The 25,732-nt window shown below is 43.8% G+C and overlaps 1 protein-coding gene across 1 annotated transcript in view; it reads left to right on the top strand.

The window, feature by feature from the left end:
* Positions 1-25,732, top strand: part of tnfrsf11a (tumor necrosis factor receptor superfamily, member 11a, NFKB activator) — a 63,461-nt gene that overhangs the window by 30,537 nt on the left and 7,192 nt on the right. Inside the window, exons 2-9 of the mRNA XM_034163069.1 lie at positions 1,307-1,385; positions 1,753-1,878; positions 3,050-3,196; positions 3,311-3,401; positions 4,985-5,061; positions 5,170-5,280; positions 6,503-6,552; positions 7,799-8,753. Of these exons, the coding sequence (XP_034018960.1) occupies positions 1,307-1,385; positions 1,753-1,878; positions 3,050-3,196; positions 3,311-3,401; positions 4,985-5,061; positions 5,170-5,280; positions 6,503-6,552; positions 7,799-8,753 (1,636 nt within the window). The remainder of the gene's footprint in view (positions 1-1,306; positions 1,386-1,752; positions 1,879-3,049; positions 3,197-3,310; positions 3,402-4,984; positions 5,062-5,169; positions 5,281-6,502; positions 6,553-7,798; positions 8,754-25,732) is intronic.

Raw genomic sequence — 25,732 nt, 5'->3', positions numbered from 1 at the left:
TCTGTGCTGTGCGGTAACGCATCATTGCACGTGTCAGGCTCAGAGCTGGATGGATCTCACGTTGTACTAAATGTTGACCTTCTAACTCTGGAGGAGATATAACATGGAGCTTGTGGCAGGCTGTTACACCATTAATAAACATGCTTCTTACCTCCAACAGTGGTCAGGAGTGTTTCACAGCACAGGATGTGGAATGAAGCTAGGACAGCAGCTGTGTGGTTAGAATCTCTCACCCAAAAGAAAAACATTAATTCCATGTGATAATCAAACCATCACAGTGTCCAGAGTTGCGTTGTGCTGCTAAAGTGTGTAAACAAGAAAGAATAAAGTTCTCTGGAAAGGCTCCATCTGAGGGACAACATGGCCAACTGCCAGCAAACTTTGGAGCAAAGCTGTGCAGTGGCAGGTGCGAGCACGTGCGCCCTGCGTGCACACTTAGTGGCCCGTCCAGTGTTATGCAGACAGACACACACACACACACACACACACACACGGCTGAGTGATAATTACAGCGAAAATTACAGGAAAACAGTGCTCCGGTTTGCCATCCAGACATTTGTAGATCGGGCAGTCTGCGTCCATCTGACAGCAGTCTGTATCATCTACCTGCTGTCTACATACGCTTTGGATGCCATCATGCAGGTGTGGACGAGGTACTCCGGATGTGTTATGACAGAGCTGGTCACACATCCTTTCCACCCGACTGCGTTGAATTGTGGCAGCATTTGCTGTGTCGAGCATGCTGCCGGCACATTCTTGCTATGTGTGACGGGGGCTTTAGGGGGATCCCAGGCCAGATGGGACCACCTTGGAGTTTCTTACCATTTGGATGTGTCTGGAACACTTCCACTGGGAGGTGTTTGGTGGTCATCCTGTTAATCATGACCAATGAGTGAGGAATCATCCTGGATCAAAACTCAGATCCAGGCTTTCAATGACTTCATCGACTTAGCTATCAGAAGTATATCTGTATGCAGTGAGCGTTGAAGTGTTGTGGTGAAAATGACCATGAAAACATTGTCTTGGTAAAGTCAGTTATACTGATATCTCATCACAAGTGGATGATGTTGAGGTCACACAGGGAGCTAAAGCAGCAATTATGCAAACAAAGGTAAACAGCCTATAACGGACACTCCTTCATAAAACAGTTTCCTCAATTACTGGTTGTTGGTGCAGTAGCATTGCTTCTATTTTTGAAACACTGCAATGGAGGCTCCAAAACTTTGACTAACACAGCATTTTGCACAATGATGGCCCTCCCCTGTATATGACAAAACATCAATTTTGCATGTTCATTTTTTTCTAGAATGTGGTCTCCAAGTCCGTTCAGTGTGGCAAGAAGCAGTACCTCAGGGGTACAAAGTGCTGTGACAAATGTGGACCAGGTGATAACACACTCTAACACACACCCATCAACACTGACAGAGGGCTAAACCTCCGTCAGGCTGCATGTTTACGCAAAAGATAAAAATACATTTCCATTCACAAACACCCTGATTTAGAAGAAGGAAAAGGAAAAAAGAGGAAGGATATTTAAAAGAACTTTTGTTCTTGGAATGGCACACACATGCATATTTTGTGTGATTTTTTTTTTTTTTTTACAAACTTGCTCTAACATTTAATTACTACCTACCTATAGAGGAAAAGACCTCAAATTTATCCCATTTCCTTCCTCTTTTTGCTGTTTTCTGTTAGTTTTTCAGTTGTTACTGCAGGTTTCAGTCTCTCTCCTCTCACGTCTCTTCCCACCAGGCCTCCGAGTATTTTCTGATTGCTCTGATAAAAAACTGACGATATGTCAAAGCTGTGATCGTGGTGAATATCAGCCCGGCTGGACGGATGAAATGCGCTGCTTGCAGCAGAAGTTCTGTGACACAGGTCAGTATCAGCAGCTGAAACAAAGACATGGAAGCGTACTGCAGATACACTTTTTTCCCCAATATGAATGTTTAAATATGACATTGTTATCCTTTACCAATATTTTGTCCAGCCATTTTACAATTAGGTCTATTGAACATTTTGGTTCAGCTTTCAGCTTTAATCTCTGATTAAAGCTGAAAGCATTTTCTGCATTAGGTTGAAGAAAATAAGCACACATTCAGCTCTTGATTGTACTGATGCAGTTGGTATACAATGTATAATTTAGCAGGAGTAAAGATGTGTCCAAGAGGTAGTGAACATTAGGTGAACAAAAAGGACCTGGGCCAGAACCTTGGGGTACACCATAGGGCAGACTGGCATTAGGAGGAGTTACAGCAAAATCACTTCAGGGCTGAGCTACAACCATGCAATAGTATTAAAGGCCCCAGGCCATGCAACATTAGACAGATAGAAAACCCACAGAAAACAAGATAATATAAGTTGCCCAAAGTCACAATGGCCTTTTTTTTCTCGACTGATGTTATTAATTCCAGGATTAAATGAAGACGCAATGAAAAAATATAAATATATATATATATACACACACACACTTATTTAAATTTATCATTATTATTTGTATAAATTTATTTTATTACTTATTTACTGACTTGAGTTGTGGCTCTTGGTGATGCTGACAGACCAGCAGTGAGTCACAAACTCATGACAGTCCCTCTCTCTAAATGGTGGATGAAAATATTGTGGAAAGGAGCCTGATGTCCCCTCTCGTGGTTATTTATTGCTATGGTCCAGACCCAGATCTGACTCATCTATGAGGAAAATTTGTAACATTTTCATGCCTCTGAGCCTTTGCCGAGAAATGTTGGACATCTCTAAACAAGCAGGAATACTTTAATCTACAAACTGGCTCAGAACCTGGACCTGACAGATCTGATAAGTGGGCTGAACTACTTTGTATAGTTTACTTAACTTTTACTTAACATTTCAAATGACCATCATTGGAGAAACATTTTTTGAGTCGTGAGTGGAAACAGACACACTGGGCCCTTCAGAAATGAGCTTATTTCAAGTTCATGCAGTGACATGCTAATATATTAAAACTACTTAAGAACATCTGATTAGCTGAAGCTCAGCTCTTGCTGACCTCTGTGTGCTGCCCTTTGACCTCCAGGAAAGGGCTTTATGGTGAGACCCGAAAACCTGAAAGCAGAGGAACCGTGTCGCTGCCTTCCCAACTTGCAATGCTCACCCATCAACTGCGAGTACTGCGAGAGGATTCCCACCTGCAGCGCTGGATTTGGACTTGAGATGGACCCCGGTGAGACACACAAATGCAGCTCTTTATAAATCTGCAGCTTTAAAAATCAGGTTAGGAACCAAACCTGAAACTGATGATTCTAAAGAAAGGCTGATAACTGTCTGCTGCTTCCAGAGTTGACTAATGGAAGAAAGATCTGTGTGCCGTGTCAAAAAGGCTTCTACTCCGCTGACACTAGCGCTGAGCCGTGCAAGCCGTGGACCAAGTGAGTGCACAGCTTTTAGTCTGGTGTCTTTTGACGTTATGAAAGTTAATAGGGGTTTGGTTTAATCAGATGTTCTGACTAAAACCACAAACCAAATATCCACTGCTGCTGACGGGATCTGTTACTGCTGAGGGAAGAGAGGCAGAGAACTCTGTCTGTTCCACATCATCATCACAGGTCCAGTCAAGGTCTTATAGAGGAAGGAAGGAAGGAAGGAAGGAAGGAAGGAAGGAAGGAAGGAAGGAAGGAAGGAAGGAAGGAAGGAAGGAAGGAAGGAAGGAAGGAAGGAAGGAGCTACATCAACCAGATTACAGACCAAGAAAGAACAACGGATGAATGGATGGATAGGAGGAATGACTGAAAGAAAGAATGTTGGATAGACAGGAAGGAAGAGAATGAAGGAAGGTGTCATGGATGACTGTAAAAAGAGAAAGAAAAATGGATGGATGGGAAAGAAAGAAAGCTCTGATGAATAATAGAAAAAGAAAGAAGGTTTGATGGATTAACTGAAAAGACAAAGAAAAAAGGTTAGTTGGAAAAAAGGAAGGAAAGAAGAAAGGTTTGATGGTTGGATGGAAAATGAAAGAAAGAAAAATGTTTGGATAGATGATAAAGAAATAGAAAGAAATGAAGGAAGGAAGGAGCTACATCAGACCAAACAAGAAGGATGGAAGAAAGATGGAAAGAGAATAAGAATAAGATCAACTTTATTTATCCCGAAGGAAAATATTTTGCCGGAGTACCGAAAGTGACAGTACCAAAACAGTGAGCAATGTTTTTTTAAGACACTTGCACAAGATGTTCGACAATATTGCACATAACTATGAGTAACTGATGAACTCTTAATAACGTACCTCCAGTGGCATTCTGTCATGCACCTTGGTGGTCTCAGTCTGTGACTGAAGGTGCTTAGAACGTCAGTGTGTCATGCAGGGGGTGGGAGGTGCTGTCCAGGATGTTGAGCAGTTTCCTCAACATCCTCCTCCAGGAGGTTGGATAAAAAATTTGGATAGAAAGGAAGAACGACAGAAAGATTCAAGGTTGCATGAATCATAAAAAGGAAATATGGATGGATGGGTGATGGGAAAGAAAGATTTGATAGATGATAGAAAAAGAAAAGAGAGAAGGTTTGATGGATGAACTGAAAAGAAAGAACTAAAGAAAAAAGGTTCGTTGGAAAGAAAGGAAGGAATGAGGAAAAGTTAGATGGATGGAAAAAGAAAGAAAGAACATTTGGATGGTGAGAGAGAGAGAGAGAGGTTTACCAGATGGATGGGTGAAGGACGGAAGGAAAGCGTGAATGGATGGACAAAGAAAGAAATGTTTGATGATGGAGAAAGAATAAAAGAAAGAAAGAAGGTTTAGTGGATGGTTGGAAAAAGAAAGGAAAAATGAGAAAGAAAATTAGGAGGCTCTAAAGGAAGAAGGAAAGAAAGAAAGATGAATTAAGACAGGGAAGATAAATGAAGGTGGATGAAAGGAAGCAAAAAAAAGTAAAAATAGAAACAGAGGGAAAGAAGGAAAAACAGATGAGCAGAAAACGATCGTGTCCTCATTAACGTGTGTTGTTGTGATTTTGTCAGCTGTAAAGCGGAGGGTCGGAGTGAGACTCGGCCGGGCAGCGTTCAGGCGGACGCCGTGTGTGGACCTCCCGTCTCCAGTAAGACGTGAAAACCTTCATGGAAACTCAAAATTCAGCGTATTGACAACGATCACACCTTCACGACTGACAGCAGAGGAGTAACGTTTGGTGTTTTTGTGGTTGCAGCAGGCGCAGCGCCCCCGTGGGTTATCGTGTCTGTGTTGTCGGTCATCACTGTTCTCTGTCTGCTCATCCTGCTCCTCTTCTGCTACAAGGACAAACTCAAATTACTCTCTGGTGGGTTCCTGCTGTTTCATAATGACTCAGTCTGACATGAAGACATGAATGTTTCTCTGCACAGACGAAACGAGTGATGTCACAGATGCTGTAGGTGTTGTTGCTTAGATTCTTAGAATTTGGTTTTGAATGAAGCTCTAGACATCTTCATCTGGATGACTGCAAATATTTTGACACGTTAATCACCACTTGTGTAAAATTGAACGCTGTGGATTCTATTGAGTGCACATGTTCATAAGACTTTGCCATATAGAATATAAATTGTGTCCTGGCATATCTGTCCATGGGATAGATAGATTGGTCACTGCCAGGGGAGGTGATGATCTCATGGTTAAGCGTTGGGCTTGAGACCAGAGGATCCTAGGTTCAAATCCCAATGTGACTGGAAAATCACTAAGGGACCCTTGGGCAAGGTCCTTAATCCCCTAGTTGCTCCCGGGGTGTAGTGCGTACCTTGTATGTCAGCACCCTGATATCGGGGTGAATATGAGGCATGATTGTAAAGCGCTTTGAGTGTCTGATGCAGGTAGAAAAGCGCTGTATAAATGCAGTCCATTTACCATTTACCATGCTGAGTGGTAGCTTTGGTCAAGGTTGAGGTCAATGAGGATTACACAGTGGTCAGAATTTAAAAAATGCTGCAATCATATTGAAAAGTATATGACATTATATGGCTGATCATACGGATTCCCAAAAAAAAAAAACATGGTTTGGACCATCTATGACTTAACGTTACATGGTAAAAACAACAAAAATGGTAATAAAGTCAGTTTCAGTTTGTACAGGGGTCAAAAGTTCACGGTGATCCAGTTTTGATAAATAATACAAATTATTGTTCAAGCTTATAGGGTTCTTAAAAGGAATAGTTTGGACCATCTGTTATGCTTAGTTATCAGATTACAAGATAATGTTGTATGTCGTCGAATCCAATGGGCTTTGACTTTTTGACCTTGTTTTACCTTTACTCTGGAGATCAAGCATTCAACACAGTCAAAACTAATCCATTTCTGAATCATATTGTTAAATTTTGACCCCTGCATAATCCTTCATTGACCCCTACCTGGACACCACTCATGGACGGGATATGCACCTGTTAAATGATGGGTGGTACGTTTTGATACACCCACTTTCAGGGATGTGGCCCAAGGCCTAAAAATGATCTTCTAGGTTTCTGCTTTTGCAGTGATGCGTAGTTAAGATATAATATGTTCTTTCTCTGTAGTCAATCTGCGGTCCTGTGTGCAGAATCTGAAGAGGACAAGGATCCAGCAGGTAAAATTTGATTGATGCTGCTTTTTCTGCTCCCTTGATACAACCAACACCTGTTAGCGGCTTTTCTACTGTACGTAGCAAAATCCTCAATCTGACTCATGACACAGTGGAAGTAGGTCTGAACCATGGTGGTCTCTGTCCTCAGAAATCACGATTATAAGACTGACTCAAAAATCAATGTGATGTTTCTTCTCAATAAGCATTTTCCATTTTGACAAATGTTTTTACCATGAATGCATAATGAGCTGTGCCAAGCACCAAAATGTCCACGCTAAATGCAGCACACAGTAATGACAGCCTTCCATCTGTTGGTTCTCATCACTTTTCTGGAAACGGATCACAAAGGAAAACTGTCGAAGGCAGCAGCATAATGAATATGAACAAATTCATATGAGCACTGGGCAAGCACGTTGGACAAGTCTTCAGATGTTTCCTTATTTCAAGAAGCACATTCTGAGTACTGGGATGGAGCCTCCTGTCCTGAAGCAAAGGGTCATGTGACATGAGGATGCTTCGTTTTCCTTATGATACATTTGTCATTTGTCAGAAAAAAATTTCCTATTTAGCCTCCTGATTGTCCTGCTGTCAAAATATCAACATCAGAACTTTACAAAAAAAAGGGTTCTGTCCACCTGGTCCTTTGTGTGTGGAGTTTACATGTTCTCCCCACGTTTGCATGGGTTCCCTCCGGGTGTTCCAGCTTTCTCCCTCTTTAGGTGAATTGATGGCTCTAAATTGATCCAGTGCCCCGTGATCCTGACCTGGAATAACCTCCTGAGACCCAGCCTGTTCATTATGTCCTCTGTAGTGGACAACGTTTCAATTGAAAGATACTTTTTCTTCACTCGGTTCTCAGGGGGGTAAGCAGGTTTTGAGAATGGATGCATGGGTGAACATCTTTCTGTCCAGCCTAGATAGGACAAGTAACCCTGGTGTGATCTGAGACTATTCTGAGGTCTCCTTCAAGTTAGCAAACAAGGAAGCATCTTAATGACATATATTGTCCTTATGTTTGAAAGCTCATCTTTTGCTTTCTGCAAGTTTGCTGCTAAACTGTTTGACTGATCGTCAAGGGGCTAGGGTTCATGAAAGTCTTTTTTTATACCCAAATTTGCTTGTGAACATGTTGTAGATACCTGATCTTTACCAAACTTACTGCATACATTTGGTAGGTTGTCTTTAACAACCCCATTGGAGCTAAACTCAGAAGGTTCTTTACAGTCCTGTCTTTGATTCTGCTTTGTAGGAGACCCTGGCACCTCTTTACCACAGTGGAGGAGCAGGAGGAGGACCTGGAAGTCCCAAATGTAAACCATGTGAAACCACTGTCATCTGCCAGGCCCCCTGCAGCCTCTCTGATGACTCCTCAAGCACCTACCCCACCTCTGTTCCACATGTCAAGGTGTCACTGCCTTTCACAGCAGAGGTGATGGACAAAGATGCACCAAAGAAGAAGACATCGGTGGAGGACAAGAAAAATGGAGCCGAAGAACCAGATGAGAAAAAAGAGGAGACTGTTAGTGTGTCTCCTCTTTTAACAGGTTCTTGTGTGTGCGTTGTTCCCGTCCGCGAGCCTTTGGAAGTAGGTGAGAACGAGGACTGCAGCCAGGCTGTCAGTCCAGGAACTCTGGGAACCTGCTTCTGTGGGGGGCTGGATGGAGAGAAGGATGGCAATAAGAGGGCCGAGGAGGAGAAAAATCAGAGTGAAAGAGAAGGGAGTGCAGGAACGAGCAGAGACAAGGAAAAGACTATTTCAACCGAGAGAGAGACAGGTGCTGAACGTCTCATCTGTCTTTCTCCTGCTCCCCGTCACAACTCCTCTGTGATCACTCCCTCCAGCACAGTTCCCGAATGCTGCCTGCCTTTGTCCCAGGCTCAGCCAAATTTGGAATTCAAACCCCACCTGACTAACAGGTCACTCATAAAACATGAGGAGTTATACAGTCGGACCAAAATAGACTCCACCTCAACAGAGGACACCATTACAACCTCTTCCATGACCTCCTTCCGACAGTTGATGACTTCTTCATCTGTTGGAGATCAATACCTGGAGAAGATCCCAGAGACTTCTAGCCAGGAGCAAAACCAGGAGCTTTGCTGGGGTAATGCTAGTGAGAAAATAAGCTCCTCAGGGGATGCAGAGCTGGAGTGTCCCCCGGAGAGCCTCCAGAGTCAACTGACTGAAGCAGCCCTTACCTCAGGTGGGTGAAAATTGAAAACGTCACAAATTTATCACAACCTGTAGTGGCTATGAAGCTCAGGATTGGGTTTCATGTAGAAAACATCAAAATTGATAGCAACAGCCTTCACACCAGGTTTGTGAACCTGACTCAAGGTCCTCTTTGGCCTTTTAGTGCAAAACACTAAACTTACTTAACACTTAAACTAGGCAATAGGACTATTTTTCCAGTGGTCTATGTAGACAAAAAAATGACATAATACTGAAAAAGAGTAAGTCACATTAGAATTTTGGTAAGTGCAAGGCTTTGGCAGTCAAGTAATTATTTTCAACTGAATTTGGACCAAATCTGGTGCACACAGATGGATTCTAGGATTGCCTTTGCAAGGTCAACCAGAAGTAAGTGAAGGTCAGGATCACTGGGGTCAAATGTCAGATTGTCGTAGCAGACTGTGTAGAGTAAACTGTCCATTATGTCTGTATGACACACAGCCACTTTTTAGGAGTCTTATTTTTGACACTCTGTCAGGCTTTGGCCCAGTCAGAGTTTAGGTATGTAAACTCGTCCTTTTTTCCCAAACACCTTTTCAATCATCTCAAAGTTTCTGCTGCTGCGACTCCACAAAGTCATTGAATGATTGTCTGCTGTGGGAATATTGCTGAGACTCTGGGACCAGTTTGCCAGGTGGATTCGGAGTTGTGTGTTTGTGTAGGCAGGCATTCATCACTGCCTTACCACAGGGTCATACCCATATTGATTTGATTTCACGTCGCTGCTGCGTTCCCTTTCCACGGAACAGATGAGACAGCACCAAGAACAACACAACGCGATGTTGATTTAACAGCAACTTTAACTATCACATGGTTGAGCTTGAATTATTCTCAGCGAGGCTGCTGCCGAAGAGAAAAATCTCTGAGAAAAGTATTTTTATATTGTGAGTATTCTGCCTCGTACACACAGTGGTTATGGGTTTTTAGCAGGATTATCAAAACAGCGTTACATTACAGCGGTCAGCTCACAGTACGTCAGGATTAGGTGACGTGCTGAACCCTACTTAAAACAGACGATTGGTTTTGGCTTAACTGACCGGTCTGGCTCAGGCATTGCAAAGCAAATTGTATCTGTGTGGTCTAACAAATGGGCGGTAAATGGAAACTTCTTGGGTACACGGTGACGGCTTGCAGATCCTGCAGCCACCATTGTGCTGTTGGATTCATTACAAGCAGCGGTGGCCTTGGCAGCTGCCAGGCCTTGGGTTTGGAAATGAAAAAACTGACAATCTCATTTTGAAGCCACATGTACCATAAAAAGCTCCCACACATTGCAAGAGACAAAGAGACGGAAACTTTAGCGACATTCACACCTGCTCCTAATCCACCATCATCAAAGATGCTTTTTGGATCCATGTGGCTCACCAGTGTTAAGAAGAAGAAGATCTTATTTGTCATGGGTAGCCAATGAAAGCACTTATTTGCAGCATATTTCCAGAAGGAAAAAAAAATTCTTGATCTAATAAAACATTAGATAACATTTTTCTTCCTTTTAAGTTTCTGCAATTATATGTGACAGTAGCGTGTTGCCCGTGGGGATCCACAGGCTCGAGACCGGGTAGTGTTTATAAAATAGGTAACTGACATTTTACAAGGTTGGAAATAAGTTATGCAAAGTTTCTTTAATGATTTGGAATGGTGTGTGAGTCCAGAATGTAATTATCAAGGTCCATTGTCCATTGGAGAATTTTTGAAGAAATCTGTAATTTCTCCAAAAATATTTGTCCTATTAACTTTTAGTTTTTGCAGCGTTCATCCTTGACTCAAAATACATATGCATACCAAATTTCAAATGTCAGCTCTCCCGTTTGTCCATGTTTGAAGGTACACGCACACTCGTAGAGGCCACTTGGCTTTTAATATATGTATAGATAATTTTCTGCCCCCTGCTGGAATGGAGTGTGAGTCCAGAATGTAATTATCAATCAATCAATCAATCAATTTTATTTATATAGCACCAAATCACAACAAACAGTTGCCCCAAGGCGCTTTATATTGTAAGGCAAGGCCATACAATAATTACGTAAAAATCCCAACGGTCAAAACGACCCCCTGTGAGCAAGCACTTGGCGACAGTGGGAAGGAAAAACTCCCTTTTAACAGGAAGAAACCTCCAGCAGAACCAGGCTCAGGGAGGGGCAGTCTTCTGCTGGGACTGGTTGGGGCTGATTCTGAGAATCAGGAAAAAGACATGCTGTGGAGGGGAGCAGAGATCAATCACTAATGATTAAATGCAGAGTGGTGCATACAGAGCAAAAAGAGAAAGAAACACTCAGTGCATCATGGGAACCCCCCAGCAGTCTAAGTCTATAGCAGCATAACTAAGGGATGGTTCAGGGTCACCTGATCCAGCCCTAACTATAAGCTTTAGCAAAAAGGAAAGTTTTAAGCCTAATCTTAAAAGTAGAGAGGGTGTCTGTCTCCCTGATCTGAATTGGGAGCTGGTTCCACAGGAGAGGAGCCTGAAAGCTGAAGGCTCTGCCTCCCATTCTACTCTTACAAACCCTAGGAACTACAAGTAAGCCTGCAGTCTGAGAGCGAAGCACTCTATTGGGGTGATATGGTACTATGAGGTCCCTAAGATAAGATGGGACCTGATTATTCAAAACCTTATAAGTAAGAAGAAGAATTTTAAATTCTATTCTAGAATTAACAGGAAGCCAATGAAGAGAGGCCAATATGGGTGAGATATGCTCTCTCCTTCTAGTCCCCGTTAGTACTCTAGCTGCAGCATTTTGAATTAACTGAAGGCTTTTCAGGGACAACCTGATAATAATGAATTACAATAGTCCAGCCTAGAGGAAATAAATGCATGAATTAGTTTTTCAGCATCACTCTGAGACAAGACCTTTCTAATTTTAGAGATATTGCATAAATGCAAAAAAGCAGTCCTACATATTTGTTTAATATGCGCTTTGAATGACATATCCTGATCAAAAATGACTCCAAGATTTCTCACAGTATTACTAGAGGTCAGGGTAATGCCATCCAGAGTAAGGATCTGGTTAGACACCATGTTTCTAAGATTTGTGGGGCCAAGTACAATAACTTCAGTTTTATCTGAGTTTAAAAGCAGGAAATTAGAGGTCATCCATGTCTTTATGTCTGTAAGACAATCCTGCTGTAGCTAATTGGTGTGTGTCCTCTGTCTTCATGGATAGATAAAGCTGGGTATCATCTGCGTAACAATGAAAATTTAAGCAATGCCGTCTAATAATACTGCCTAAGGGAAGCATGTATAAAGTGAATAAAATTGGTCCTAGCACAGAACCTTGTGGAACTCCATAATTAACCTTAGTCTGTGAAGAAGATTCCCCATTTACATGAACAAATTGTAATCTATTAGATAAATATGATTCAAACCACCGCAGCGCAGTGCCTTTAATACCTATGGCATGCTCTAATCTCTGTAATAAAATTTTATGGTCAACAGTATCAAAAGCAGCACTGAGGTCTAACAGAACAAGCACAGAGATGAGTCCACTGTCTGAGGCCATAAGAAGATCATTTGTAACCTTCACTAATGCTGTTTCTGTACTATGATGAATTCTAAAACCTGACTGAAACTCTTCAAATAGACCATTCCTCTGCAGATGATCAGTTAGCTGTTTTACAACTACCCTTTCAAGAATTTTTGAGAGAAAAGGAAGGTTTTTAGATTGACCTATAATTAGCTAAGATAGCTGGGTCAAGTGATGGCTTTTTAAGTAATGGTTTAATTACTGCCACCTTAAAAGCCTGTGGTACATAGCCAACTAATAAAGATAGATTGATCATATTTAAGATCGAAGCATTAAATAATGGTAGGGCTTCCTTGAGCAGCCTGGTAGGAATGGGGTCTAATAGACATGTTGATGGTTTGGATGAAGTAACTAATGAAAATAACTCAGACAGAACAATCTGAGAGAAAGAGTCTAACCAAATACCGGCATCACTGAAAGCAGCCAAAGATAACGATACGTCTTTGGGATGGTTATGAGTAATTTTTTCTCTAATAGTTAAAATTTTATTAGCAAAGAAAGTCATGAAGTCATTACTAGTTAAAGTTAAAGGAATACTCGGCTCAATAGAGCTCTGACTCTTTGTCAGCCTGGCTATAGTGCTGAAAAGAAACCTGGGGTTGTTCTTATTTTTGTTGTGTGGGCCGCCAGAAGAGGAGGTACTGCTGGCCCACCACCAGAGGGCGTCCTGCCTGAAGTGCGGGCTTCAGGCACGAGAGGGCGCTGCCGCCACGGACACAGCCGGGGGTGACAGCTGTCACTCATTATCTCCTGACAGCTGTCACTCATTCATGCTTCATCATCTCACTCCATAAAACCCGGACGTCATCTCCACCTCATCGCCGAGATATCGTCAAACCGTTCAGGTAGTATTCTCAGCCTTGAAAGTGAACTGTGTATCAGTCTGAACTCTTTTTTGCAGCCGTTTTCCTGAAGTGTTCCTTGAATGTGAGATCGGCGTTCGGTGTGACCAGCGACGGCTTCGCTGCACACCTCTACCAGATAAGTGGGTAGACAGGAGCTGCACGAGTGTGTTTTAGAGGTGGAGGTGGAATTCCCACCGTTGTTGCTACTGGTTGAAGCACAATCCCCGGATTGATTGGCCATCTGGGGTGGTGGTTCAGTGGAGCGAAACCTGCCATCAGGTGTGTTTAGGATCCTCGGTTCCTCCTGGTTTACATGCTAAGGAGGAGGTCAAAGTCCCTCCCAATCTGATGGCGGTGCCGGTTGAGTACCACGATCTTGCTGATGTCTTCAGCAAGGATCTGGCACTCGCCCTTCCCCCGCACCGTCCGTACGATTGTGCCATTGATCTGATTCCAGGCGTTGAGTTCCCATGCAGCAGGCTGTACAACCTCTCACGACCTGAGCGCGAATCAATGGAGACCTACATCCGGGAGTCATTAGCTGCCGGGCTGATCCGGAACTCCACCTCCCCGATGGGTGCAGGTTTCTTTTTTGTGGGCAAGAAGGATGGTGGACTCTGTCCATGCATTGATTACAGGGGGCTGAATGAGATTACGGTTCGCAACCGATACCCGTTGCCGTTGTTGGATTCCGTGTTCACCCCCCTGCATGGAGCCAAAATCTTTACTAAGCTGGATCTTAGGAATGCGTATCACCTGGTTCGGATCCAGAAGGGAGACGAATGGAAGACGGCATTTAACACCCCGTTAGGTCACTTTGAGTACCTGGTCATGCCGTTCGGCCTCACCAACGCCCCCGCGACGTTCCAAGCCTTGGTTAACGACGTCTTGCGGGACTTCCTGCACTGATTTGTCTTCGTATATCTGGACGATATTCTCATCTTTTCTCCGGATCCTGAGACCCATGTCCAGCATGTACGTCAGGTCCTGCAGTGGTTGTTAGAGAACCGACTGTTTGTGAAGGGCGAGAAGAGAGTTTCACCGCACTTCTTTGTCCTTCCTGGGGTTTATCATCTCCTCTAACTCTGTCGCCCCTGATCCGGCCAAGGTTGCGGCAGTGAGAGATTGGCCCCAACCTACAAGCCGTGGGAAGCTGCAACAGTTCCTCGGCTTTGCTAATTTCTATAGGAGGATCATTAAGGGCTACAGTCAGGTAGTTAGCCCCCTGACAGCCCTGACCTCTCCAAAAGTCCCCTTCACCTGGTCGGATCGGTGCGAAGCCGCGTTCAAGGAGTTGAAACGACGGTTCTCTACTGCGCCAGTTTTGGTGCAGCCCGACCCTAGCCACCAGTTTGTGGTTGAAGTGGACGCCTCTGACTCAGGGATAGGAGACGTGATATCCCAGAGCGGAGAGACCGATAAGGTTCTTCACCCGTGTGCCTACTTTTCTCGCAGGTTGACCCCGGCTGAACGGAACTATGACGTCGGCAGTCGAGAACTCCTTGCGGTGAAATAGGCTCTTGAGGAGTGGAGACACCTGTTGGAGGGAGCGTCTGTGCCATTCACGGTTTTCACTGACCATCGGAACCTGGAGTATATCAGGACCGCCAAGCGGCTGAACCCCAGGCAAGCCCGCTGGTCACTGTTCTTCGGGCGTTTTGACTTCCGGATCACCTATCACCCCGGGACCAAGAACCAGAGATCAGATGCCTTGTCCCGGGTACACGAAGAGGAGGTCAAAACTGCGCTGTCGGATCCACCAGAGCCCATCCTGCCTGAGTCCACTATCGTGGCCACCCTCACCTGGGACGTGGAGAAGATCGTCCGGGAGGCCCTGGCACGAAGCCCGGACCCGGGAACTGGACCAAAGGACAAACTATACGTCCCACCAGAGGCCAGGGCTGCAGTCCTAGACTTCTGTCACAGTTCCAAGCTCTCCTGTCATCCGGGGGTGCGAAGGACCGTGGCAGTTGTCCGGCAGCGCTTCTGGTGGGCGTCTATGGAGGCCGACGTCCGGGAGTACATCCAGGCCTGCACCACCTGTGCCAGGGGCAAGGCTGACCACAGGAAGTCCCAAGGACTGCTCCAACCTCTTCCTGTGCCTCATCGCCCCTGGTCCCACATCGGCCTGGATTTTGTCATGGGTCTCCCACCGTCCCAGGGCAACACCACCATCCTCACGATAGTGGACCGATTCTCCAAGGCAGCCCACTTCGTGGCCCTCCCGAAGCTCCCTACGGCCCAGGAGACAGCGGACCTCCTGGTCCACCACGTCGTCCGTCTGCATGGGATCCCTACAGACGTTGTCTCGGATCGTGGTCCCCAGTTTTCCTCTCACATCTGGAGGAGTTTCTGCAGGGCACTGGGGGCCACCGTGAGCCTCTCGTCTGGGTACCATCCACAGACGAACGGACAGGCAGAACGGGCCAACCAGGAGTTGGAACAGACCCTCCGCTGTGTGACATCCGCGCACCCGACGGCCTGGAGCAACCACCTGGCCTGGATCGAGTATGCGCATAACAGCCAGGTGTCTTCTGCCACCGGCCTCTCCCCGTTTGAAGTGTGTTTGGGGTACCAGCCCACGTTATTTCCTGTGGTTGAGGAAGAGGTCAGTGTGCCCTCGGTCCGGGCCCACCTTCGGAGGTGCCGTCGGGTGTGGCGCACCGCCCGTTCTGCCTTGTTGAAGGCCCGGACGAGGGCCAAGACCCATGCAGACCGCCGGCGGTCCCCGGCCCCTGCATACCAGCCCGGGCAGGAAGTGTGGTTGTCGACAAAGGACATCCCGCTTCAGGTATAGTCACCGAAACTGATGGACAGGTTCATCGGACCCTTCCGCATCCTCAAGGTCCTTAGCCCTGCTGCAGTGAAGCTCCAGCTCCCCGCTTCACTGCGGATCCACCCGGTGTTTCACATCTCCAAGATCAAACCACACCACACCTCACCCCTCTGTGCTCCCGGTCCGGCACCGCTTCCTGCCTGGATCATTGACGGGGAGCCGGCCTGGACAGTGCGCCGGCTCCTGGACGTCCGTCGAATGGGCCAGGGTTTCCAATATCTGGTGGACTGGGAGGGGTATGGACCCAAAGAACGCTCCTGGGTGAAGAGGAGCTTCATCCTGGATCCGGCCCTCCTGGCCGATTTCTACCGTCGACACCCCGATAAGCCTGGTCAGGCGCCAGGAGGCGCCTGTTGAGGGGGGGGTCCTGTTGTGTGGGCCGCCAGAAGAGGAGGTACTGCCGGCCCACCACCAGAGGGCGTCCTTCCTGAAGTGCGGGCTTCAGGCACGAGAGGGCGCTGCCACCACGGACACAGCCAGGGGTGACAGCTGTCACTCATTATCTCCTGACACCTGTCACTCATTCATGCTTCATCATCTCACTCCATAAAACCCGGACGTCATCTCCACCTCATTGCCGAGATATCGTCAAACCGTTCAGGTAGTATTCTCAGCCTTGAAAGTGAACTGTGTATCAGTCTGAACTCTTTCTTGCAGCCGTTTTCCTGAAGTGTTCCTTGTCTGTGAGATCGGCGTTCGGTGTGACCAGCGACGGCTTCGCTGCACACCTCTACCAGATAAGTGGGTAGACAGGAGCTGCACGAGTGTGTGTTAGAGGTGGAGGTGGAATTCCCACCATTGTTGCTACTGGGTGTGCACACACCCATATCTTATTGTCTCTGCTCCCTGTCAGCAGTACCAGATCCGACCTTCGAAGACGGTGGCCACCTGGGGACTCGGGACTTGGCAGCTCCAGTATTCTCCGGGTTCGGTGGCGGAGGAAATCGTGTGGTTCCGGTTCATCTCAGGACAGACGTCTTCTATCCTCGAACCTGCCCACACATCACCCTTGTGATTGACTGTCTGTAAAATTTCACATTCCTCTGTGTTGTGCTCATTCACAACAGTAAAGTGTTCATATTTGACTCTTTCATTGTCCGTGTCACTACACTTTCATAACAATTTTCTTCAATTAGTGATGAGTAGTAAGATGTCCTAGCTTTACGGAGGGCTTTTTTATAGAGCAACAGACTCTTTTTCTAGGCTAAGTGAAGATCTTCTAAATTAGTGAGACGCCACGGGTTATCTGCTTTAAGCTGCGAGTTTGTGAGTTATACCATGGAGTCAGGCACTTCTGATTTAAAGCTCTCTTTTTCAGAGGAGCTACAGCATCCAAAGTTGTCTTCAATGAGGATGTAAAACTATTGACGAGATACTCTATCTCACTTACAGAGTTTAGATAGCTACTCTGCACTGTGTTGGTATATGGCATTAGAGAACATAAAGAAGGAATCATATCCTTAAACCTAGTTACAGCGCTTTCTGAAAGACTTCTAGTGTAATGAAACTTATTCCCCACTGCTGGGTAGTCCATCAGAGTAAATGTAAATGTTATTAAGAAATGATCAGACAGAAGGGAGTTTTCAGGGAATACTGTTAAGTCTTCAATTTCCATACCATAAGTCAGAACAAGATCTAAGATATGATTAAAGTGGTGGGTGGACTCATTTACATTTTGAGCAAAGCCAATTGAGTCTAATAATAGATTAAATGCAGTGTTGAGGCTGTCATTCTCAGCATCTGTGTGGATGTTAAAATCACCCACTATAATTATCTTATCTGAGCTAAGCACTAAGTCAGACAAAAGGTCTGAAAATTCACAGAGAAACTCACAGTAACGACCAGGTGGACGATAGATAATAACAAATAAAACTGGTTTTTGGGACTTCCAATTTGGATGGACAAGACTAAGAGTCAAGCTTTCAAATGAATTAAAGCTCTGTCTGGGTTTTTGATTAATTAATAAGCTGGAATGGAAGATTGCTGCTAATCCTCCGCCTCGGCCCGTGCTACGAGCATTCTGACAGTTAGTGTGACTCGGGGGTGTTGACTCATTTAAACTAACATATTCATCCTGCTGTAACCAGGTTTCTGTAAGGCAGAATAAATCAATATGTTGATCAATTATTATATCATTTACTAACAGGGACTTAGAAGAGAGAGACCTAATGTTTAATAGACCACATTTAACTGTTTTAGTCTGTGGTGCAGTTGAATGTGCTATATTATTTTTTCTTTTTGAATTTTTATGCTTAAATAGATTTTTGCTGGTTATTGGTGGTCTGGGAGCAGGCACCGTCTCTACGGGGATGGGGTAATGAGGGGATGGCAGGGGGAGAGAACTCTGCTTCCTGGTCCCAACCCTGGATAGTCACGGTTTGGAGGATTTAAGAAAATTGGCCAGATTTCTAGAAATGAGAGCTGCTCCATCCAAAGTGGGATGGATGCTGTCTCTCCTAACAAGACCAGGTTTTCCCCAGAAGCTTTGCCAATTATCTATGAAGCCCATTATCAATGTCAACATGGTCACGGTTGTTACATATTAGCTGGAATTTCTCCAAAAATATTAGTCCTATCAATGTTCCATTTTGGCTGTGTTCATCCTTGACCCAAAATACATGATCATACCAAACGGCAAATGTCAGCTCTCCCCAGTTTCTCTGTGATCGAAGCCATAGACACACACTCATACACTAGATATCTGCTTGGTTGTGTGTAACAGACGCAACAAAGCAACCTGGAAGCAGATATCAAACACAGCACAAGATTATGAATATCAGGGAGGCGTGTGATTAGTCGTGTGCTCAGATTTCCGTGTCAATGCTCGCAAAATAGATTTCAAATTGAGATATCTTACTCGAGCAAATATTTTGTCACTTTTACTCGAAGCAAAAACACTCATTTCTGTAAAATAAATCCAGCAGAATGCTAATGTGAGCTGCCTGCAAGAATCAGAATTTGATCTTTTTAAAGAAAATATGTTTTTGTTGCCTTTCTGGAGCCTGGATTTTGGGACCACACAGGGAGCGGTAATAAGACACATGTCCCGCTGCGATCCGTCCGCTCTCTTTGTGTGCGTGTTTGTGTCTGCATGAAACTGTGCCATCCGCCAAGCTCCTGTTTACCCAGAGTTCCATGGGGTTGCGCAAAGTGACCACAGCTTTAATTGAAGCAAGATGTGCGCAGCTTGAGTAATATTTTTATAATCCTGCCCTTCCAACAACAACAGACACAGAGGCAAACTTGTGAAGATGTTTTTAGACTCTCACTGATGACTGGATGCTTTAATTGCATGTTTGCTCACTTCAAATGAGCGCCATTTCTCATCATGCAGTAGGTGATTAGCTCGACTTCCCGTTTATGCCATTTCAAGGTCACCTTAGGGTCATCCTGTCAAACTGGAATTCTTTATTTTAGAACCACTGTTTTCACAGAATTTTACATGCATGGTGCTGGAGCTGCAACATAGCAACAGCGCTCCATGTAGCTTCGACTAGCAAAAGCTAGTCGAAGCTACAGAAGAGTCTAAAGTAATTCTAACTTTGCACTCATATGTACATTAGGGAGTGCAACGTTTCTGGACAACTAAAACGTGTTGACCAAAGTTGACCAGTGTTGATGTTTAAAATAAGCTAGCTTGCATTGGCATGCGGTTTCACAGTGAAGCACATTCAGGAAGTGTTGTTAGCATGAGCGGCTAAATGATGTGTTAAATGTGGTGGTGTGGCAGTGGGGGAGGGGGATTTTTAAACTTCTGCAGCTGCATCTTTATGCAAACCAGACAACAGTACACATGGGCATGAAGACAGTAATGGCTACGACAGTCTGACATTTGACCCCATTGACCTTGACCTTCATCTGTGGCTGACCTTGCCAATTCTGGAATCTACACAAGTATGTACCACATTTGGTCAAAATGGGTGACCTTTGCCCCATTGAAATTCTTTAATTTAATTAGCTTATAATGCTTTAAATTCTTTAATTTAATTAGCTTATAATGCGCCAAATCACAGCAAAAGCCGTCTCAAGGCGCCATACATAAAACAAGTCAACATAAAATTGAATAAATAATTAAAAATGAATAAAAAAAATTCAAATACATAAATAAAAACAGAAGTAAAACAATAAAACAAATAAAAAAAACTATTCATAAGAAAGAGAATAAAAATAGTTTTTTAGTCTTGACTTAAAAATGTCCACGGACTCAGACTGCCTCACGGTCGCAGGAAGACTGTTCCACAGGGTGGGTGCACGATACAAAAGGCTCTTTGACCTGCTGACTTCTTCTTCACCCTGGGAACACAGAGAAGTTCCGCATCCTGCGACCGCAAAGCCTGGGCCGGCACGTAGAGTTCCACCAGATCAGCCAAATAAGATGGTGCCAGTCCATGAACAACCTTATAAGTCAATAGCAAAACCTTAAAATCTGCTCTCACAGAGACAGGGAGCCAGTGCAAAGATGCCAAAATGGGTGTGATATGTTCAGACCTTCTGCTACGTGTCTGGCGGCAGTGTTCTGAACCAGCTGAAGACCCCTAATGCTGGACTGTGGTAACCCTGAAAATAGAACATTACAATAATCTAGTCTAGAAGAAACAAAAGCATGAATCAGGGTCTCAGCATCAGCCATGGACAGGATGAGGCGGATCCTCGCTATATTTCTCAGATGGAAAAAAGCAGTCCTAGTAACATCCCTGATGTGGAGGTCAAAAGACAACGTGGGATCAAAAATTACCCCAAGGTTCCTCATTTTGTCCGTATGATGTATGACACAGAAACCCAGGCTGAGCGCCAGCTGGTCAAACTGATGTCGATGTCTCGCTGGACCAAGAAACATCATTTCAGTCTTATCAAAGTTTAAAAGTAGGAAGTTACTAGACATCCAACTTTTCACTGATAGAAGACAGTCCTCCAGGGATTTTATGGGAGAGAGATTTCCCGCAGTTATCAGCATGTACAACTGAGTATCATCAGCATAACAATGAAAGGCAATCCCAAAACTCTGCAGTATACGCCCAAGGGGTGTCACATACAGGGAGAAAAGCAAGGGGCCTAAAACAGATCCCTGTGGAACCCCAAATCTCATGTCAGCCAGGTCAGAGGTAGTGCCATTATACAAGACACATTGAGAACAACTGGACAGATATGACGTCAACCAGGCAAGGGCACTTCCAGTAATCCACAAAAAATTCTCCAACCTATTGAGCAAAATATGATGATCCACGGTATCAAACGCAGCACTGAGATCTAACAACACCAAAACCGTAGTGGTGTCTGAGTCCATTGCTCGCAGAAGATCATTGACTACTTTAGTGAGCGCTGTCTCTGTGGAGTGATATTTCCTAAAAGCAGACTGCAGCGGCTCAAAAAGGTCATTCTCAGTAAGGTGGTCTACAAGCTGCCGTGAAACCACCCTTTCTAAAATTTTGGAACAGAATGATAGATTTGATATCGGCCTGTAATTTTTCAATACACTAGGGTCAAGATTAGATTTCTTAAGTAATTTTTAATCACTGCTGATTTAAAACATTTCGGAACAGATCCAGAGGTTAATGACAGATTAATAATTTCCAGCACAGTCGGCCCAAGAGTGGGCCACAGGTCCTTAAACAATTTTGTTGGTATGGGATCAAATAAACAGGTTGTGCTTTTTGTAGACGCCACAAGTATCGTCAGCACACCCAATGAAATACTATTAAATTCTGTCAATCTAGGTAACACCTCAATGGTAGCGCCCACCTCCATAGCAGGTTTTAATGGCTGGGCCGAGGCATGCTGAGATATGCTCAGCCTAATATCTTCAATTTTCTTCTCAAAATAATCCAAGAAATCCTGTGCTGAAAAGGGAGAACGACTAACAGGTGGCTGCCCGTGAATAAGAAATGCGACCGTGTCAAACAAAAACTTTGAGTTATGTTTGTTTTTACTGATCAAATCAGAGTAATAGGTCCGCTTCGTGGCCAGTAGTGCATGCTTATAATCTAAAATAGCATCCCGCCACACAAGGCGGAACACCTCTAATTTCGAACAACGCCATTTCCTTTCCAAACCTCTAGCCTTCTGCCTGAGGTCACACAAATAATCATTGAACCAAGGTGACTGTGCCTTAGGAGGGCGTGCCCTTAAAAGAGAAGGCGCAATCTTATCAAGTGTAGTTTTAAGCGTTAAATTTAAGCTATCCGCGAGGCTGCCCACTGATTTATTTTCAAGCTCGACCTTTCTTTGAGGGCATTTTCGGGGTTCATTGACATACTGAGTTTTGTAGCAGTCAACAAGAGGACATGAGCGGCCTACAAACAGCCAGGCATGACCTTTGACCCCAGTGATTAACCTTTGACAAGTTTGACCTTGCTGGGAAAGTCTGGAATCCGCCTCTGTATGTATGCCTACTTTGGTGCCAATCAAAATGGAATAAAATTCAAATGTTGACTGTTGACCCGAATGATCTTGGCCTTTGCTGAAACAAATCCTTTCAAGGCAATTCCTGGGTCACCTTCATCCATATACTGCGTTTGCTGGGAATCTGCTGAAGACAGACAGATGAATGTGTAATTTCTACCCGGTTCTTTATGTAATTTACTGCCCCTTTCCAAGAACCAAACCACTATATTCCTCATTTTGGATTTATTAAAGGTCACAATGAAAACTGGACCGGGACCCTCACAGACAGTGCTCATCTTGTGAAAGGCCCCAAAAATGGGTCATACAGCACTTTTTATACAATGTGGGCGTATACAATGGGTGTAGTTTAGTCTCACATTTCTAATGTTACTGCCTCTCACAGATAGGGGGAGCCCTCCCTGTATCTAAAACTTAAACATAAAATGATGGAAGTAAAACTTAACTCTTATGTTTAAACGTTAAACCAGATCCCAGAGACTTCCAATCAAATAGCAAAAGCAAACACTTGATAACTAACATAAAATAAGGACTTAGCACAGATATTATCTAATAGATGTTTCTCAAATTAATAATATGATTAGCTTGAAAATGTAATAGTTGAGAAATCTGTCCAGGCTCAATCTTTTTACCAAGTTTCCTGATAACTGGATAATTGTAGTTTGAATACGTATGTAATCCTGCAGGTGAAAACATAGATTTCAGTATTCTGTCTGCATTTTTTTTCCCCTGCCCATTCTGTAGCCCTGAATCAATATGATTGGATGTTATGAGTCAGCTGACACCTTTCAGCAGGTCCACATTTATAATAGGTCATGAATTTGAAGCATTTTATCTGTTTATCACAGAATATTAGAGTTGAAAGCAGTTAATAAATATGAGCTGATAATCTCCTTTTTTGTACATTTTCTCAGGTTTTGAGAGCCATCAGTTCTCTGCACATTTACCATAATGTGAAATTCTTTGTTTTTTTTTAGATTAATTATGTGAACATTAAAGGATATCTAACATCTAAAATCAGCTACAGAGCTTTTAAAAACAGGAGATACAAAGTGCTGGTGACAAATGACGCCCGAACACGCCCACATATCACTTAGTTACCGAGCTCACTAAAGCTAACAGGCTATGTAACTTGATTTAGAGCATATTTTTACAGGCTGGGCAATGAATTTTCATAACGCACGGTTTGGGCATGGGGATTAAAACTGTGACTAATATATTGCCTCAGTAACTGTGTCACCATCTATGTAGCTAAGGCCAGCAAGCTATTGATAACTGCTAATTACATACAAAATAAATGATACTGAAATTTTCCTCCACTGAAGTACTGTGGCACAGACATTTTTCTTCATTTGTACAGTTAACCACTCTCTCTGCAAGCCACGGATATTTGTAAAAAAATTCTTAAAACATAGTTGAGTCGACAGTAGCTAGCGGCCACTGCTAGCAGCTGGATCTGGCACACTAGCTGTTACTCAAAATGACCACAGCCCTAATTATGCAGACTTTTGTGGCTTGCAACACCTGAACACAATGAATGAATTTATTTATTCAGCACACAAATCAACATTAATAAAACAACTCAACATGTGACTGAAAGGGTGAGGGCAGAAACAAAGCTTATAAATACCCATCCCTTATACTATAAAAAATAAAGAAATGTATACACACACACACACACATATATATATATATATATATATATATATATATATATACACTCAACAAAAATATAAACGCAACACTTTTGGTTTTGCTCCCACACCATGATTAGTGCACAGGTGTGCCTTAGACTGCCCACAATAAAAGGCCACTCTGAAAGGTGCAGTTTTGTCACACAGCACAATGCCACAGATGTCGCAAGATTTGAGGGAGCGTGCAATTGGCATGCTGACAGCAGGAATGTCAACCAGAGCTGTTGCTCGTGTATTGAATGTTCATGTCTCTACCATAAGCCGTCTCCAAAGGCGTTTCAGAGAATTTGGCAGTACATCCAAACAGCCTCACAACCGCAGACCACGTGTAACCACACCAGCCCAGGACCTCCACATCCAGCATGTTCACCTTCAAGATCGTCTGAAACCAGCCACTCGGACAGCTGCTGAAACAATCGGTTTGCATAACCAAAGAATTTCTGCACAAACTGTCAGAAACCGTCTCAGGGAAGCTCATCTGCATGCTCGTCGTCCTCATCGGGGTCTCGACCTGACTCCAGTTCGTCGTCGTAACCGACTTGAGTGGGCAAATGCTCACATTCGCTGGCGTTTGGCACGTTGGAGAGGTGTTCTCTTCACGGATGATGCGAAGGAGATGTGTTGCACTGCATGAGGCAAATGGTGGTCACACCAGATACTGACTGGTATCCCCCCTAATAAAACAAAACTGCACCTTTCAGAGTGGCCTTTTATTGTGGGCAGTTTAAGGCACACCTGTGCACTAATCATGGTGTCTAATCAGCATCCTGATATGGCACACCTGTGAGGTGGGATGGATTATCTCAGCAAAGGAGAAGTGCTCACTATCACAGATTTCGACTGGTTTGTGAACAATATTTGAGGGAAATGGTGATATTGTGTATGTGGAAAAAGTTTTAGATCTTTGAGTTCATCTCGTACAAAATGGGAGCAAAACCAAAAGTGTTGCGTTTATATTTTTGTTGAGTACATATATATATATATATATATATAGAGAGAGAGAGAGAGAGAGAGAGAGAGAGAGAGAGAGAGAGAGAGAGAGAGAGAGAGAGAGAGAGAGAGAGAGATGCATACAGACCTACATATACACACATGATGACAAATACCAAAAAGCATACAAAATTAATCAATGAACTGAAATTACAAAACACAACCAGACAAACAAAGGTACACAACACACAAGCCCGAAAGCAATAACAAAAATCGATAAACCTAAGTCTTCAAATTACAACCCCAATTCCAATGAAGTTGGGACATTGTGTGAAATGTAAATAAAAACAAAATACAATGATTTGCAAATCCTCTTCAACCTATATTACATTGAATACACCACAAAGACAAGATATTTAATGTTCAAACTGATAAATTTAATTGTTTTGTGCAAATATTTGCTCATTTTGAAATGGATGACTGCAGCACGTTTCAAAAAAGCTGGGACAGTGGTATGTTTACCACTGTGTTACATCACCTTTCCTTCTAACAACACTCAATAAGCGTTCAACCAAGTCCCAGAATTTTAAAATATGTAAACAGGCAATTAATGGATTTGTTTGCTCACAATATGATTTGTTACAGATAATTTGTATAGCTTTCTTTTGCAACAAAAATCTTGGATTAGTATTAGTTTTATATGCATTTCTGCAAACCTAAAAACA

This window comes from Thalassophryne amazonica, chromosome 1 (assembly GCF_902500255.1).
Source record: "Thalassophryne amazonica chromosome 1, fThaAma1.1, whole genome shotgun sequence".
Classification (NCBI taxonomy): Eukaryota; Metazoa; Chordata; class Actinopteri; order Batrachoidiformes; family Batrachoididae; genus Thalassophryne; species Thalassophryne amazonica.
Note: the sequence above shows the minus strand (reverse complement) of the source record. Positions and strands in the feature narration are given on the sequence as shown.